Source organism: Myxine glutinosa, chromosome 1 (genome assembly GCF_964187855.1).
Source record: "Myxine glutinosa chromosome 1, kmMyxGlut1.1, whole genome shotgun sequence".
NCBI classification, from domain to species: domain Eukaryota; kingdom Metazoa; phylum Chordata; class Myxini; order Myxiniformes; family Myxinidae; genus Myxine; species Myxine glutinosa.
This window is the reverse complement of record NC_136261.1, coordinates 385594747-385613839: the sequence shown is the minus strand read 5'-3', so window position 1 is coordinate 385613839 and position 19093 is coordinate 385594747. Positions and strand designations below refer to the sequence as shown.

Genomic DNA, 19093 nt, shown 5'->3' with positions numbered 1-19093 from the left:
TATGTTGTTGGCAGAAAAGGGAGGAGTATGTGGGATAATCGATGGGAAATGTTGCACCTTCATCCCAGATGAGTCAGAAGGGATAGATGCTTCAATTGCCTGGCTTAAGGCACCCACGCAAGATCTAACAGATAACCGAAGGGAAAAGGAAGAAGCTAATAATGTATGGTCCGGGATAGCAGCCTGGTTCAGGGGATGGACGGGGATCATTGTAAAATGGCTGTTAACGGTCCTGGCCATAATCGTAGGAATCGTACTCACCCTGGTCATAATGAAAGCCTTAATCCTGGTTTGTGTGAGAAAATGTTTCACAGGATGGACTACACCAACTACTGCTACCGAGATGGTCCTCTCGATACATGGGAAGGTCCCAAAAGCCTTTGGCGAACCAGCCAACTCTATCATCTCGGGCCAAGATCCAAACACCCACGACTGGGACGTAGGCCTGGACATTCTTGGCAGGAGGACAGGGCGTACTACGACTCCTGGCATGACAACGATGACCATGCCAATCCCGACTGGATTTCTATCGACCTTAGTAGTAAAGGTTCCTTTGAGAGCTATGCAAGCAGCAAAGACGAAATGATCAACAATTGTCCGGGAGTACCATCATTTGTAACAAACATTTTTGGTTTACCCCCTCAATGCAAGCCACCCGACACCACGGACACAGATACCGATTCAGATAATGAAGAGAAGGAGATTTGTGATGATGGATGTGCCACCCTCTCTCCCACAGAACAATTACATATACAAGGCTTGATGGCATTGGACGTAGATTGTTCACCTTGATTTGCGAGGCCCGCACCTGCATAAGGAGTGCCCTCATTAGGCCGGCAACCGGGTTGCACCTACGCTCCTGCAACGGTGAATTCGGGACCCGACCGGGCATGAGCTCCAAACCAGGCGTCTTCGTCGTGAATTTCGGCTAGCAATATGCGTTGAATGTTGGACAGCTGCCTTACCAGGGGCCGGTGTCCCTCCGAGAGTATGCAAAACGCAATGCGCGTATGGCAGCTACTGGGGGAGGCCTCGGCCTGCTGGGGTTTGTTCATTGTCTCATTAAATACGTTGTCTTTAGAGACAAAAGGGAGGTATTGTCGGGGTTTGTGTACACCATATGGACAAAGAACCAATATATAGGTAATACAAGGATGATGCATGTTTAGTTGTGCTTTATTTTCACCCAATGTGTGCTTTTAAATACACTTTCCACAAAGTTACATGTCTTTTGCTGTCCAAATGGGACAAGGAGGATAACCAGATTAAGGCTTGCTTCAAACTGCTAATGGCCCTCTGGCCCAGTAATTGCCATCTAATGACTGCACTTGTAAAGTTCGTCCTTCGGTCAGACTGCCCCAGGCAATAAACGATTACGGACCCTGTCCCCAAAACAGTTGCCGAAGGAAGGGACACATGATTAATTATGTTTAACTTGCCTGCACGTTTGTTCATTTGCTTGCATTTCTGGCTTGAGTTTGCCTTTTGATATGGCTGAAAATCCCCCTGTGACATACAGTTCCTGTCCTTGATGATGTTGGTCCAGTTCTGCTTTAGATAATGGCTTGATAATGACATAATGTCTTACTTTCCATCTGTGCCTTTAACTGAGTTCCTTTCATTAATTAGGGGATGTCGACAGGGGCTGTTGTCCTTTATCTAGGGGTCACTGCTTCAGCGCAGAGTTAATCTGATTTAGTGAACGTTTTTTCTGCATGGCTCAGGCTATATAAATGGATCCTGTTCCAGTGTATTCTCCAGTGTGGTCCAGATAGCACTGCCTTACGTGTTAGGCTCTGCTCTTTGGCCAGACTCCACATTTGTGTATTGCTGTGTTTTCATTAAACTGCTGATGCTTTAACCCTCGTCTTTTCCCTTCCTGGAGTTGAAGAACAACACATTGGTTGCTGCTCACATTCACTCCTTCATTCCTCTTTTCTCCCGCCTCTGGAACAAACTCCCCCACTCTCTTCAATCCCTCTCCTCCTTCCAGGTCTTCAAAACAGCTGTTCACCACCATCTCTTGTCTTCCCCCATCCAAAACCTTGATCTTTTCTACCCCCGATAATTCACTCCAGATCCACTTTTTTGAAATACCTACTTCTTTCCTGGAAGTCCTTGCAGTGTCCATGTGTTTTATACTTCTCCTACCCCCTCCCCCCCCTCCCACACCTCCTCCCCTCAAGCCCTCTCCCTCCCACAGATCTCCTGATGTCCCTACTCTCAAATGTTGTTTGTGTGCTTCCCCTACTCTCCCCATCTTGTCTACCGCTCCCCTTATCATATGTTTTATGTCTGTTTGATTTTTTGTGTGATAAATGTTAGCTCTTTCACAAGACTCGATCTTGTATGTTACGTGATCGATGTTAATATACTGTGTATAACATCATGGTTACCTGCTCTGCCAACATGAGTCCATGTCATTGTATTATTGGGCTACCTTTGCTCGTAGTGGAGAACATCATGGTTGTTTTTTTGTTTTTTTTGTGTTCAAGATTGGAGGCTCGTTTGAGAGTGAGCACATCGAACACATATTAGCACATCAAACACAAAAAGCATAAACAGACAGGTAAAACTAGATGGTATTCATAGAATACTTATCCTGAGCAGTCAACTTGTTGCAAGCCAACTCTTCTGTTTTGGAACATTTTTTTTCTTCGATCCAATATGGCTGCCAGACCACGTGAGTGATGACTTAATAAATTTATATTCTATAATATAATTGTTGCATAGATCACGCTCAATACATTTCAAACTGATCAGACAAAGCATTGTCCCTGTCGAATTATGACGTCATAATAATGGCACCAATGACGTCATCGTTAACAACACCTATTCCCCATATGGAGTTCTTTACAATGAGCCATGTTTAAATTTTTCCCATGCAGTGGTTTTGGAGATATAGTGGGGCAACTTTTTTTCTGTTTTTCCAAGATGGTGCCTGTACCACATGACCTATGACGTCATGATGATCATCAAAATATTCCACATGAGGAAGTGATGCTATGGTGAAAATTTCGTGCCCATCAGCCCAACAGTTGCTGAGAAAAAAAAAATCACAATGATCGGATATGTGTTGTACTTGTCGAATTATGATGTCATAACGAAGGCACAGATGCCATCATCAAACATATGTTTTTCCCCAAAGGGAGGACTTGACAATGAGCCATGTTTAAATTTTTTCCATGGAGCGGTTTCGAAGATATAGAGGTGCAACTCTTTTCGATTTTTTCCAAGGTGGTGTCTGTACCACATGACCTATCACATTATAATTATCATTTAAAAATTCTACAGAAGGAGCCGCACATATTCTGAAAATTTCATGTCCATTGGTCCAACAGTTGCAGAGGAATTTTTGTTTTATTCATACCGATCAGATCAAGCGTTGTACTTGTCGAATTAAGACGTAATAACTAAGGTACCGATGACATCACCATCAACATATATTATTCCCCATGGTCAGAACTTGACAATGAGCCGTTTCAAATTTTTCCATTGAGCGGTTTGAGAGATAGAGGTGTAACGTTTTTCCAACATGGCGTCCATACCACGTAACCTATGACGTCATAATAATCATTGCAATATACAACAAGAGGAGGCGCTCCTATGGTGAAAATTTCATGTCAATTGGACGAACGGTTGTCAAGAAAATGAATTTTTAAAATGCAGATACAGCACATGTATGGTGCACACACACGTACGTAACTGAATGCTTAAATCTGCTTTTTGCTTCGCCAGCGCAGGGTAACAACACAGACGGTGCATTTGTGCTTTAAAGACCTCTCTTTATTGCGAAACCCTTCACAAATTCAAGTTTCATGAAAAACATCGGCAGGAAGCTTCTTATGATCAACAATTTTACAACAAGGGTGTTGTCCCCATATCACACATGCCAATGAAACATGGACTACAGCAAATATTGATTAAAAATTGACGTTCAAACTGCCATGGAAAGATGCCGTCTGAGCAAAACCAAAAAGGGACAAGAAAAATAAATAAACCAGACAGAAAACAAAATTCCTAAATACGAGTAACCATCAAAAAAAAAAGAGAACAAAAAAAAAGAAGTTCTCCCAGAACTCAAAATCTCCACCTCCTTTTACAGGAAAGAATTATTATTCATGAACCAGTTTGTGAAACTTCATTCTCATAGCTTTGTTCCAAGGGCTCGTTTTAGAATCATCACTGAACCTCTGACAGCCTCCACTTGCAGCTTGCTTGTCATGATATTCCTTGGAATGTTTTTTTAAGTACTTGGGAAGGGTTTTCTTGTTCATCCGGATTTCCTGTTGCTCAGACTATCACTGGTACAATTTCAGGTTTCTTCAATTCCTAAATTCTCAACCTCATTTTTCATATCCCGGTATTTCAGATTTCAGTTCTCCTGCATGGATCCTCATATGTGATTTCAAATGGCCTTTTTGAGAGAACCCTTTATCACATATCGAGCATATGTAAGGTTTCTCTCCTGTATGGATCCTCATATGTAATTTCAAAATGCCTTTTCGAGAGAAGCCTTTATCACATATCGAGCATTTGTAAGGAAGCACTCCTGAATGGATCCTCATATGTAATTTCAAATTGCCTTTTTGAGAGAAGCCTTTATCACATATCGAGCATTTGTAAGGAAGCTCTCCTGTATGGATCCCCATATGTGATCTCAAATCGCGTTTTTGAGAGAAACCTTTATCACATATCGAGCATATGTAAGGTTTCTCTCCTGTATGGATCCTCATATGTAATTTCAAAATGCTTTTTTGAGAGAAGCCTTTATCACATATCGAGCATTTGTGAGGTTGCTCTCCTGTATGGATCCTCATGTGTGAGTTCAAATTGCTTTTTTGAGAGAAACCTTGATCACATATCGAGCATTTGTGAGGTTGCTCTCCTGTATGGATCCTCATGTGTAAGTTCAAAGTGCCTTTTTGAGAGAAACCTTTATCACATATCGAGCATTTGTAAGGTCGCTCTCCTGTATGAATCCTCATATGTGATCTCAAATCGCCTTTTTGAGAGAAACCTTTATCACATATAGAGCATTTGTGAGGTTGCTCTCCTGTGTGGATCCTCATGTGTAAGTTCAAATTGCCTTTTTGAGAGAAACCTTTATCACATATCGAGCATTTGTGAGGTTGCTCTCCTGTATGGATCCTCATGTGTAAGTTCAAACTGCTTTTTTGAGAGAAACGTTTATCACATATCGAGCATTTGTGAGATTGCTCTACTGTATGGACCCTCATGTGTAAGTTCAAACTGCCTTTTTGAGAGAAACCTTTATCACATATCGAGCATTTGTGCGGTCGCTCTCCTGTGTGGATACTCATATGTAATTTCAAATTGCTTTTTGTCAAGAAACCTTTATCACATATCGAGCATTTGTAAGGTCGCTCTCCTGTATGGATCCTCATGTGTAAGTTCAAACTGCCTTTTTGAGAGAAACCTTTATCACATATCGAGCATTTGTGCGGTCGCTCTCCTGTGTGGATACTCATATGTAATTTCAAATTGTTTTTTGTCAAGAAACCTTTATCACAGACAGAGCACTTGTGGGGGAGTTTGCCAGTGTGGATCGTCATGTGTATTTTGATGTAACTCGTTGAAGCAAAATCCATTCTGCACACATTACACTTATAACGAATTCGTCTTTCTACAACCGTTTTGTGTTTGTTTAATTTAATATTAATCTTAGTGTTGCGAGGCCCAGACTTGTATTTTATCGGAAGTGAGTCTTCATTACGTGATTGTTTCTTCAAAAAAGGCTTCTTCCTCAATGTCAAGCTGTGACTGGACCTTATTTGTCCCATTTTACTTCTTGATTGTTCTACAGAAACAAAGAACACAACATTAATTTTTTTGTCGAAATTAAAATGCAAAATATTTAACACATTTCAAAAAATATCTTTTCTCAACACAAAAGATTGTATGTTAATTTGTTGCATTTCCACTCACCAGTTGCAAAACAAGAAGCACTTCCGTTTGTCATGTGAATATCTAAACCTTCCTTTGCAGAAGCACATTTTGAATCTTCAGTGAGAGATGAATCGTTGTTGTGTTGTCTGCCTTCCATATTTACAGGATAGCCATCACCTGTGTACAAATTAGCATCAGTCTTTTGCAGGGAAATGAGATTGAGAACCATCTTTAGAGTTCATAGAACTTGTTACGTCATGGAATGTGTACTTCAATTTAAATATAATAATGAAGTTAAAGATTGTTAAAAAGAAAAATTTAGGATATTAAGTGCTGTTGATGCAGTCTTCTACATCACCCTTATACACCACCCTATTTAACATGTCCAAGTCATGCTAAACTGGAGGTTAGTGGAAGTAACAAGAAGTTGATTTGTGTTCAACAGTGTTCAAGTATTTAATTCAATTTAAATAAAATAAAGATTGTACGATTGATCAAATTTTTTCTTGGAATTTACTGCGTTAAAATTTCTCAAAATTTCCTTTCACAAAGCTCGGAACAACTGGGTGTCTACCCTCAAGAAAGCCAGGAAATAATACCTCTCAACTCTCAACACTGAACTCTCAAACCTGTCTCCCTCCTCCAAGTCCTGTTGGTGTCTGGTCAAATCTGTTTCTGGTGTTTGTTCCCCTCCCATCCCCTCCCTTACCTCAAACAGCCACACACCTGACACTACACGTCAAAAAGCTGAATGCCTTAACTTTGTGTTTCCTCAAGTGCTTGTGTCAAAAACCTATCACTTGCGCTATAAAACCCTCTCTCTGTTCTCTTCACCCTCTCTTTTGCTCAAAGTCATCTGCCATCAGCTTGGAAATCAGCCAACATTACCGCTTTACACTAAAAATGTGCAAAAACAGATCCCTGAAACTACAGACCAATCAGGCTGCTCCCAATCATCAGCAAGATCATGGAATTCCATTATTGCTTCTGAAATTAAATAATTTCTCTTCTCCAATTGCTTGATCTGTGATCATCATTTTTGATTCAGACCACGCCACTCGAATCTGGACAGGTTGCTTCTGCTGTCTCAAAAATGAATGTAAGTCCTCAGTGCTAAACAGGAAATCAGAGCCATGTCCCTCGACATATGTCGTGCCTTCAATACGGTCAGGCACATTGCACTGCTCACCGAACTCTACTCTTGAGGAATCCATGACAATCTCCACGCATGGCTTTTGGACTTCCACTCTGGTCATAGTCAACCTGTGGCCCTGAATGGAATTCTCTCATCTCCCCTTCCTGTCTAGGCTTCAGTTCCTCGAGACAGTGTACTGGGCCCTGTGCTTTTTCTGGTCTTCATTAATGATCTATCCGACTCTCTGGGAAGTCCTCTCAATCTTTTTCTTTTTGCTGATGCTACCACACTCTGCCGCTTCATATCTCAACCTTGAGATTGGCAGGCAGCAGCCTCTTCACTCTCTGCAGACCGGATAAAATCACAAACTCGTCAAACAAGTGGAACATGACTTTCAATCGTGACAAATCTCACACACTCACTATGTCTATCTGAAAAGACCATCGAGAAAACCCTCCCATCTACTTCCTCAAAAATGCTCTCGAATAAGTTCTGTCACTCAAACTTTTGGGTCTCACTATCTGCCATGATATTTCCTGGGAAAACCACATTTCCATGCTGGCCTCCAAAGGCATTCACCGACTGGGCATCCAGCGTTGTGCAATGTCCTTTCTTGGTCCGTCATCCGAAATCCTTCCTTTCCTGTCCTTCTTGGTCCCATCTGCAACTGGGCTTCTCACCACATATAAAGCATTCATCCACAGCTTGATGGAGCACTGCTCTGCCCTCTGGGCTGATGCTCCTGCCTCACACCCAAATCAACTTCATGCTGTAGAAACCAAAGCTTTTCGAATCATTGGTATCTCCCGCGATGAAGCCCATTCTGATGGCATTTTACTAACTCACTGCAGGCACGTTGGTGGTCTTTCTGTCTTCTATAGACTCCTCTCTGGCTGAGCTCCCCGTGCTATGTCTGTGCTCTGTTCTTCAAATAATTATTTGGGATGCGCAAGATCTGCCAGCAACCCTCTTCTGGTGAAACTACCTAAATCATGACTCTCTGCTCACCTTCACTATTTCATTCCTCTTTTCTCCTGCCTCTGGAACAAACTGCCACACTCTCTTCAATCCCATTCCTTCTTCCAGGTCTTCAAAACAGCTGTCCACCACCATCTCTTATCTTCCCCCATCCAAAACCTTGATCTTTTCTTCCCCCATTAAAACACCCCAAATCCACCTCTTTCAATCTCTAACTTCTTTCCTGAAATTCCTCGTAGTGTTAATTTGCTTTATACCGTGTACCCTACCCCCCACCCCCACTCTCCCCCCCCCAACCGGCACTCTCCCCCCCCCCCCCCCCCCCGACCGGCACTCTCCCTTACACCGTTCTACAGACGTCCCTGTCCTCCACTGTTGTGTTGTGCTTGTATGTTTTTCCCTCACTCACCCCCCTCCCTCTTGTCTCCCGCTCCCTTTATTTATTGTATATTTTATGGGTCTATGCATGTTTTCACATGTAATGTGATCTCTTACATCAGCCGTGACTCTGCATACAAAAAAATAAAAACAAATAAAAGAAAATAGAGTAGAATTGTACTCTGCAGCGCATCCTTTGTACTTGTTCGAAATCAGTGGGTGCTCGTCAGCAATGAAAATCCTATTCAAATTTCAAGCATAATCGGATGAAAATTGAGGATTTTATTAATTAGAAACAGATGTTGACCTTTGGCCTATGTTGACCTTTTGGCCTATGTTGTTTTCATAAATAGTTGGTGGTTGAATTCAATAAGCTGACATGAAAATCCTATTCAAATTTCCAGTTAATTCGATTAAAATTGAAGATTTTAGAAATTTGAAAAGGTTGTTGACTTTTGCATATGTTGACCTTTTGGCCGATGATGATGTCAAAAATAGTAGGCGATTGAATTCGGATCGCTAATGTGCAAATCCTATTCAAAATTTCAAGTCAATCGGATGAAAATTTAGGATTTTAGAGAATTTGAAAAAAGTGATTAACCTTTGGCCTATGTTGACCTTTTGACCTCAAAATAAATAAAATTCTGTCGGTCCACCAACGCTACCATTTGGGGAAGTTTCATGAAGATCGGTTTAAAATTGTGACCTGTAGGAAAGTATAAGTGCGCGGACAGACAAACACACAAACACACAAACCGGCGTAATAGACATACTTGTCAAAAAAAAGAATTTTTTCTAAGAACCAAACAGATAGGGATGAAAACATAGTCTCCATCCACCTTTGGTGGCAGAGGTTTAAAAAAAAAATCACAGAACATAAAGGTTACTTCTTGACATGATATGTTGTATTTAAAAAATACATCACGTACCAGATTTGGGTGTTAATCCATCATCATCAAATTGGAGACTGCAGAAATAATTGAGCCCGATTCCACAGAAACCAGAAATGTTGTCCCGGTGCACATTTTGGGATCCGAAAATCTTTTCACAGATACAAAGGATGTTATTCAGGAACTTTCCAAAGCTGACGAAAATACTTCCCAAAAGAGAAGAACCTGCAATCTGGACATTTTGCGGCTTCGAAAAAGAATTCATAAATTTACACAAGTCAGCATATAGCCACGGATACAATGCTTATATTAATCACAGAAAAGTTATACATGTTATTTTCTTTACTCAGTTTGGAATGATTTGTGTTTTATTATCTTATCCAATTTGATCAAGTATCAGCCTGGTGTTGGCTCAGCGGTTCGGGAGCCGGCTTGGGATCCTCGGATCCTGAGTTCGAATCCCGGTCGATCGCTGAATTAACACCAGGGGGGATGACTCAGCCTGTCATCCTTCCGAGGTCGGCAAATTGAGTACGAGCTTGCTGGAATGAATGATCCCGGTGTGTACCCCGGTTTAGAATAAGTACACCGTATCCCTGCGCATCGTAAGAGGCGACTAAGGGTTGGTGTCAGGAAGGGCATCCGGCCATAAAAACTGCCTCAAAAAGGGAACCATGAGGTCATGGGGCCTGCAAGGCTAACCCCCGCTTTAGCGGGGAAAAATGGCCTCAAAACTATCATTCATTCATTTTCATCCAGCAAAACGGTAAACGTATCCAGCTTGATCACCACATTTAGACTGAAAGTATACGTAAGATTTGCCAGTACGTTATCTTGATGAGCCAAAGATAAAGGGGGTAAGCTGCATCAGCCACTCTAATTCCATGTATTTGTGACAAAAAGACCTGAGCAGCAAATGGATGCTATACTAGTTCGAAGGTGATGTGTTAATTGATGTGTCATTTATTGATGTGACGTAATTGATGTGATGCTAATTGTATTGACCGACGTGGAGATCGGTTTCTGAGGTTTGGGACATGAAATGTAGGGACAATGACAGGGAGATCAGGAGAAGTGGTGGAAGTATTGGTCAGAAGAAGAGTGGACATGTGTTGTGTGCAAGAGATGAGATGGAAGGGAAGTGGTGTGAGAATGGTGAAGGGTAGGCAGGGACAGAAATACAAGTTTGTGTGGCAAGGGTGCCCGGAGGGCGTGAATGGTGTTGGTGTCCTGTTTTCTGAGGAGTTTTTCGACAGTGTGGTGAGTGTCATGAGAGTGAGTGAAAGGTTGATGATGGTGAAAATGATGATTGGAAAGCTCTTGGTGAACATCATCTCAGTATATGCTCCGCAGGTTGGTCAGAGCGATGAAGAGAAGGACAGGTTCTGGTGTGCGACAGAGAAGCTGATGGAAAACGTGAAAGATAAGGAAGTTGTTGTGGTGGGAGGAGACCTAAATGGACATGTGGGAAGGAGTATGGACGGTTTTGAGGGAGTTCATGGGGGTTACGGATATGGTGTGAGAAATGGAGAAGGTGAAAGGATTTTGGAGTTTGCTGATGGAGCTGATTTGTTGATTTGTAATACTCAGTTCCAGAAAGAGGATAATAAGCTTGTTACATACACGTCAGGTGGGTCGACGACAACCGTTGACGACCTGATGGTGCGTAGGCGAGATAGGGGGCACCTCCGGGACACAAAGGTGATCCCGGGGGAGGAGGCCGTTTCACAGCACCACTTGGTTGTCTGCGACATAAGGGTGAAAGGTGCGAGGAGAGCTTGGCGGGTGAAGTACCAACTGAGAATGAAGGTGTGGAGGTTGAAAGAGGTGACAGTGAGGGAGGCATTAAAAGAGAGGCCGAGTATGGTCGAGGATGATGTGTTTGAGCTTGAAAGGTTGGATGTCAATGAAAGATAGTCTGTTGGGAGCCATTGGTGGGGTATGTGGATGGACAAAAGGACCACCGAGGCACTCGGGAACGTAGTGGTGGGATGACGAAGTTGGAAAGAAGATTGACGAGAAGAGGAAGAAGTTCAAGGAGTGGCAGAAGGCGAAGGGTATGGGGGCAGAAAAGGCAGAGCATGAAAGTTACAAGGCAGCCAAGAAGGCTGCAAAGAAAGAGGAAGCAAAGGCACAGGAGTCATGGAGGAAAATGTTCGGAGAACGCTTGGAAAGCGTTCCTCCGGGACACAAAGGTGATCCCGGGGGAGGAGGCCGTTTCACAGCACCACTTGGTTGTCTGCGACATAAGGGTGAAAGGTGCGAGGAGAGCTTGGCGGGTGAAGTACCAACTGAGAATGAAGGTGTGGAGGTTGAAAGAGGTGACAGTGAGGGAGGCATTAAAAGAGAGCCCGAGTATGGTCGAGGATGATGTGTTTGAGCTTGAAAGGTTGGATGTTGACGTTGACGTTGTAGATGTTGATGATGTTGATGATGAAGAGGGTATTCAGGGAAGAGGGTGGGAAGATGGGAAGAGGGTCAGAGAGCGGTATTCAGGATTGCAAAGCAGATAGCGAAAGAGAGTTGTGATGTGATGGGGGTGAGTTGCTTTTACTGTTGAATGCAGAGAATGAATGGGATGGCAACATAGAGAGTAACCCAGTTTTAGGACCGGCAGAGAAGATAACCGAGAAGGAAGTTGAGGAAGCGATAAAAGCAATGAAGAGTAGAAAAGCGGGAGGGCCGACGGGAGTTGTGGGAGATATGTTGAAGGCAGCGGGAAATTGGGGTGTGAAGAGAATGACAGAGATCTGCAATCTGGTGGTGAAAGAAGGCCGCATTCCAGTGGATTGGGAACTGAGTACCCTCGTCCCTCAACAAGGGGAAAGGTGACCCTCTGGAGTATTTTTTTTTTTTTTTTTGTATACAAGATCGAGGCTCGTGAAAGAGCTAGCATTAATCACACAAAAAGACAAACCGACACACAAAACACAAAAAGCAAGGGGAGCGGCAGACAAGATGGGGAGAGAGGGGGAAGGACACAAAAGAGAGGGGGAAGAGGGGGAAGGACACAAACACAACATTTGAGAGCAGGGACATCGGGAGGACTTGGGGGGAGGTGGGAGAGGAATAAAACATATGAACACTGCAAGGACTCTGGGGTGAATTACCGGGGGTAGAAAAGATCAAGGTTTTCGATGGGGGAAGATAAGAGATGGTGGTGAACAGCTGTTTTAAAGACCTGGAGGGAGGAGTGGGATTGAAGGGAGTGGGGGAGTTTGTTCCAGAGGCGGGAGAAAAGGGGAATGAAAGAGTGAAGGTGAGCAGAGAGCCTAGACGTTGGCAGTTTAACCATAAGAGGGTTGCAGGCAGATCTTGTGCGACCTGAAGGAATATTGGGGGGACAGAGCACAGAGAGAGCTGGGGGAGCAAGGCCGGAGAGGAGTCGGTAGAAGACAGAAAGACCACCAACCTGCCTGCGGTGAGTGAGTGAAAGGCCCTCGGTGTTGACTACATCGCAGGAGATTCCAATGATTCTGAAAGCTTTGGCCTCAACAGCGTGAAGCCGAGCAAGGTGTGAGGCAGGAGCACCAGCCCAGAGGGGGGAACAGTATTCCATTGAGCTGCGGATGAAAGCCTTGTATGTGGTGAGGAGCTCAGGTGTGCCAAGGAAGGACTTCGCACGACGGAGGATGCCCAGTCAGCGACTGGCTTTGGAGGCCAGCTTGGAAATGTGGTTTTCCCAAGAAAGATCATGGCAGATAGTGAGACCCAAAAGCTTGAGCGACAGAACTTCTTGGAGAGGATTGTTGAGAAAGTAGATGGGAGGGTTGTCCAGTCGGTCCTTTCGGAGAGACATTGTAAGAGTGTGAGATTTGTCAGGATTGAAAGACATGTTCCACTTCTTTGACCATTCTGTGATTTTGTCCAGGTCTGCAGAGAGTGAGGAGGCTGCAGACTGCCGATCTGAGGGATGAGGAATGGAGCGACAGAGAGTAGAGTCGTCAGCAAAGAGATAGAGAGGATTTTCAAGAGAGTCAGAGAGATCATTGATGAAGACCAGAAAAAGCACAGGGCCCAGAACACTACCTTGGGGAACTCCAGCCTGAACAGGAAGAGGAGATGAGAGAAACCCATTCAGGGTCACACGTTGACTACGACCAGAGAGGAAGTCCGCCAGCCATGCGTGGAGATTTCCATGGATACCAAAGGAGGAGAGTTTGGTGAGCAGAGCAGGGTGCCAGACCGTATCGAAGGCACGTGAAATGTCAAGGGAGACAGCTCTAATTTCCTGTTTGGCGTTGAGGACCTCCATCCATTGTTGAGAAAGCAGAAGCAGCATGTCCAGTGTAGAGAGACCAGGTCTGAAACCAAATTGATGAGCAGAGATCAAGCCATTGGAGAAGAAGAAAGATTTAATATCTGAAGCAATGATGGATTCCATGACTTTGCTGATAATTGGGAGAAGGCTGATTGGTCTGTAGTTGCTGGGATCTGTTTTTGCACCTTTTTTTGTGCAAACCGGTGATGTTGGCTGATTTCCAAGCAGATGGCAGATGACCTTGAGCAAAAGAGAGGGTGAAGAGAACAGAAAGAGGGAGTGAAAGAGCAGAAGAACATGATTTTAGGACCCGTGGGCTGATGCCGTCAGGACCAGTTGCAGAATCAGAGTCGAGAGTTGACAGAAACTTTTCCACCTTGTCAGGAAGAAAGGACACAGAGTCCAGGAGCAGCTGGGTACGACTGGGTACGGTGGGTACAGAGAGGGATGGGTTTGGGACACAGGATTTAGAGGCAAACACAGAGTTGAGGCATTCAGCTTTTTCACGTGCGGAGTCAGCCGTTAAGCCATTTGAGGTGAGGGAGGGGATGGAGGGGGAACAAACACCAGAAACAGATTTGACCAGATGCCACCAGGATTTGGAAGAGGGAGACAGATAAGAGAGTTCGGTCTTGAGAATGGTGAGATATTGTTTCCTGGCTCTCCTGAGGGTGGACACACACTTGTTTCGGGCTTTGTGAAAGGAAATGAGACTTCCTTCCGTTGGATTTGCTTTCCAGGAGACGAAAGCAAGTTGTTTCAGGGCAACAGCCTCACTACAAGATTCCGTGTACCATGGACGGGAGGAAGGGTATGACAACTGAAGACGAGATGGTATAAATCTGTGCATGAGAGAGAGCAATTTACTTTGAAAGAATTCCCAGGATGAGTTGATGTCAGAGGCGGTAGAGATGGGAGACCAGTCCAGATGATTGATGGCTGCTTGAAGACCGTGCCAGTTGGCCTGAGTGAAATGCCAGCCTCGTCGACGCTGAGGAGGCTCTCTGAGAATGGTCAGAGAGATGTCCACTTTGACAAGCACATGATCAGATGAGCCGATTGGAGCAGAAGAAGAGCAGCAGACATTTTCAGGGAAGTTGTGGCTCGTATCGAGCGATAAAGTTATTGGAGCATGGAATGAAGGTATTGGAAAGGGTGTTGTAGAGGAGGATAAGGAAGGAAGTGAAGATTGACAAAATGCAGTTTGGATTTATGCCAGGAAGAGGAACGACAGACGCGCTTTTTATTGTGAGGCAGTTGCAGGAGAAGTACATGGAGAAGAGGAAGAAGTTGTTTCTTGGGTTTGTTGATCTGGAGAAAGCATTCGATAGGGTTCCACGTGAAGTAGTGACATGGGCATTGAGGAAGTTAGGAGTGGAGGAATGGATGAGCAGAGTAGTGATGGCAATGTACAAAAGAGCGTGCACAGCTGGAAGGACGAAGGACGGGAACAGTGGTGAGTTTGAGGTGAAGGTGGGAGTGCATCAGGGGTCGGTACTAAGTCCACTGCTATTTGTATCTGTGATAGAGGTGCTGGCTCGGAACATAAAGGAGGGTTTGCCGTGGGAGTTGTTGTGTGCAGATGATCTGGTGTTGATTGCAGAAAGTATGGATGGACTGAAGGAGAAGATGAACAAGTGGAAGGAATGTATGGAGACAAAAGGTCTGAAGGTGAATATCGGAAAAACGAAGGTGATGGCAAGTGGTAAAGCATGTGGTGAGGTGGAAAGAACTGGGAAGTGGCCCTGTGTACATTGAATTCCATTCAATGTACAATGTGCGCTGAGTGGATTCATCAAAAATGTAGTGGTTTGAGAGGGTCATTAACCAGTGCGGCAGCTACATTCAAATGTAAGGTGTGCACAGAGGGAGCTGCAGATGGAGGAAATGTTGAGTTGGATCTTGGAGACGGCATGAAGCTGGAAGGTGTGAAAACATTTTGTTACCTCGGAGACATGCTGAATGGAGAAGGTGGATCAGATTCGGCAACGGTTGCTCGAGTGAGATGTGCATGGAAGAAGTTTCGGGAACTGAGTGGCGTGCTGACGAGGAGGGGAGTGTCATTGAAGCTGAAGGGAAAGGTGAATGCTGCATGTGTGAGAAGTGTTATGATTTATGGGAGCGAGACATGGGTAATGAACGTAGAGCAGCAACGAAGGCTGGAAAGGGTGGAAATGCGAATGGTGGATGTGTGGAGTATCGTTGAGAGAGAGGAAGACAAATGATGAATTGCGAAAGATGATGGGAATGGAGCCTGTGGTTGATGCTGTGAAGAGAAACAGGTTGAGATGGTTTGGTCATATGTTGAGGAAGGATGAAAGTGACTGGTTGAGAAGAGTGATGTAAATGAATGTAGAAGGAAGTGGAGGATGGGGAAGACCAAGAAAGACTTGGCTGAAGATGGTCGAAGAAGAAATGCAGGCAAGGGGGTTAACAAGGGGAGACGCAGAAAATAGGGCAAAATGGAGAAGATTGTCATGGGGACCGCAAGGCTAACCCCCGCTCTTGCAGGGAAAATGGGCTTAAAATGCCTGTTGTTGTTGTTGTTGTTGTTGTATGTAATTGATGTGATGTGCATACTTGAGACAGACATCAGCATCAAGCCGCATTCAGTCAGAGTTGATCCTCTTGTTTAAAACACACGCACATATGAAACCTGTTTTTATTTTCCTCTCATTGCAATTGTCTCACACACATGCACCAAGGAGTCTCAACTTTGCTGGAAGTTAAACTTTTCAGGTTCAACACACTTCATCTTGTCATCTCAGAAACGTACAGTTATATGTAGCTGTCTGTAGTCATGGATTAAATAAAATATAATAATAATAACTTTATTTGGTTCCTTATTTTAGACGTTTAAACCTTAAACATAGAGTGCTGCTTACGTCACTGGGATACCTGGGTTTGCTTCTGGGAACCTATCAGATAAATCCGAGGTGGGATGGGTGAGAGGCCGACTCACAGAGTACCATTCAAAGTTGCTTTCAGTTTATCCTGGTCTTTGGTTTTGTGCCAGTCACAAGTAAAAACCCTGACTCACACAGGTATGTGGTGGTGAAAGGTTACAGGAACTTGATTGCCCACTCTGACTGAATGCCCTTCCACTGTAAATCCAAACTTAATACATTCGTGGTCGTATTTTCTGACGATGCGTTTCACCACCTTTTAGAAACTCCTGAAGTTTCGCCACCATCATCGGTTTTTCTTTTCAGTTGATGGTCCATGTTTGTTAAAATAAAATACAGTAAAAGTAAAACACAGCAGCTTACCTTTTCGTGTAAACACGAGATGCCGGAGACGTTCTCCATGCCGGAAACACCTTCGATCAACCAAATGCAGTCAATGGCGAACCTGCAAATACCGAATCCGCGAATGTCACGGATGTCATTTTCAACAAAATCATTCCAATCATAAATCAATACAACAGCATTAATATAACTTTTTTTTCATGAGGTAAATTTTACAAACACTCGTGAGGTAAACTAATCACCTGCCTTCTCAGGTGGGTATGATGTCCACGGACCACGTGGTTGCACCTTCCGGCCCACTGATGGTCGCGACCCACTGGTTGAGAATCTCTGGTCTAAACGACTTTTTAGAGAAGATTCTCCAACTTTAGTTTTGGATGAAGCAGATGGGACCAACAATTTTTTCCGAACCAATTCTACATAGATCCCTCATCCATCCATCATCTTCAACCTTTATAACACCTCCTCATTTGGAGGTCACATTGGATATACAAGTTAATTATAAAACTTTCTGCCTGGTTTGTAGTTAAAAGGAAGAATGAGGTTTAACCATCGTTGCATGAAGTTTCGTGATGACGTCATATAAAACAATGCAGTGAATAAAACAAAACGAGTGAAAAAACACCTCATTAAATGATCAAATACCTCAACATACATTTAATAAAAACTCGTTTACTTAAATTAATCAACGAACAGAATTTTTTTTTATCTTTAAATAAACGTTTTACACATCTTTCTCAGTATAAATAATAAAATGAGAATCTCCGAACAAACCTCTTCAAATGAGGTCAGATCAGATCATGTGAACCTTTGTCTCATGTGCAGCACGAGGTTTGCAAGAATTTAACCCGGAAGTTCTTCGTAGTTGTTGAATACTTCCTGCTTACGCACATCGTAAGAAGATTGTTTGTGCCACCAGCAATTTGAGTGTCACCACCACATTACAGTGCGAAAATAAAAGGAAGATGAAGCCTTCTTCTTCTTTAAGTTTAAATGGTTTTTCAGAGCAACGAGACTCTTTTCCGCCACTTGCCTCGGCTCACCACTGAAGCGGATGCCTGATGTTCCTCCACAACCACCACAGCTGAAGATCGGCTGAAGCAAATAATTATGGGAGACTTTATGTTGTTTAACCCGCTAATTTTATAAACTAGCGTGACTAGGCACGCTACCGCGTGCCTCGCCACACGTCGTTTGAGATGGATCGGCATCTTTGACAAATTCGGCGTTTTTTGGGTCTTCAGGGTCTTTTGGATCCTCAGGGCCTTTAAGGGTATTTTGGGTATTTTGGGTCTTTGGGGTGTTTTGGGTGTTTGAGGACTTCAGGGTCGAAAGGGTCCTTCAGGGTCTTTGGGGTTTTCAGGGTGTTTTGTGTTTTCAGGGTGTTTTGGGTATTTGGGGTCTTTTTGGGTCTTCAGGGGCTTTTGGGTCTTCAGGGTGGTTTGGGTCTTCGGGCTATTTTGGTTCTTCGGGGTCTTTTGGGTCTTCGGAGTCTTCAGTGTATTTTGGGTCTAAAGGGTATTTTGGTTCCTCTGAGTCTTTCATAGTATTTTGGATCTTCAGGGTCTTTTTGATTATCTGGGCCTTCAAGGGTATTTAGGGTATTTGGGATCTTCAGGCTCTTTAAGGGTCTTTGTGGTCTTCAGGGTGTTTTGGGTCTTCTGGGTATTTTGAGTCTTCAGGATCTTTTGGGATCTTTGGGATATTTTGGGTCTTTCGGGGCCATTTGGGTATTCAGGGTCTTTTGGATCCTCTGGGCCTTTAAGGGTATTTTGATTATTTGGGGTGTTTTGGGTCTTTAAGTGTATTTTGGGTCTTCAGGAGTCTTGGCGGTCTTAAGGGTCTTGGGGGTTTTAAAGGGTCGTCAAAGGTCTGAGGGGTCTCAGCATTCTAAACATAATTAAGAGGGTTAATTAAGATGGTGTTAATTATATTTTAAGAAGAAGAAGATGTTTTCGTCGCATATAAACATACATAATGACATAACCATATACGTTTGCTCTATTATAATAAGATCACAAAACCGATTTGCAGAGTCTTTCGCTTTGTCAGCTCAGTGTATCTGGTACACCTGACCAGAATCCAGATGATCTCTGTTGTATCCTGGAGAAGCACAAATACCGAGTATTCCAGTCCATTATTCCAGTATTCCTGTCAAAGTACTTATCACTGTATGTTTATCGCATATCTTATTACTCCCGCCAGGGAGTAATGCATTCGATCGTGTCTGTCCGTGTGTGTGTGTGTGTGTGTGTGTGTGTGTGTGTGTGTGTGTGTGTGTGTGTGTGTGTGT

At 43.7% G+C, this 19093-nt stretch overlaps 1 protein-coding gene across 2 annotated transcripts; it reads right to left on the bottom strand.

The window, feature by feature from the left end:
* Positions 1-3764: 3764 nt before the first annotated feature.
* On the bottom strand, positions 3765-18455 carry LOC137415628 (uncharacterized). Of its 2 annotated transcripts, XM_078770262.1 has the most exons (5): positions 17575-18455; positions 16822-16903; positions 9331-9442; positions 5950-6087; positions 3765-5821 (listed from the first exon to the last, which is right to left on the bottom strand). In XM_078770262.1, exons 2-5 carry the CDS (start codon positions 16858-16860, stop codon positions 4347-4349), a joined length of 1764 nt encoding a protein of 587 aa, XP_078626388.1. In that variant the 5' UTR covers positions 16861-16903; positions 17575-18455; the 3' UTR covers positions 3765-4346. The 2 variants fall into 2 exon arrangements, with proteins under 2 accessions (XP_078626388.1, XP_067957341.2); XM_068101240.2 differs by lacking the exons at positions 9331-9442; positions 17575-18455 and having other exon boundaries at positions 16822-17568.
* Between the last annotated feature and the right edge of the window lie 638 nt (positions 18456-19093).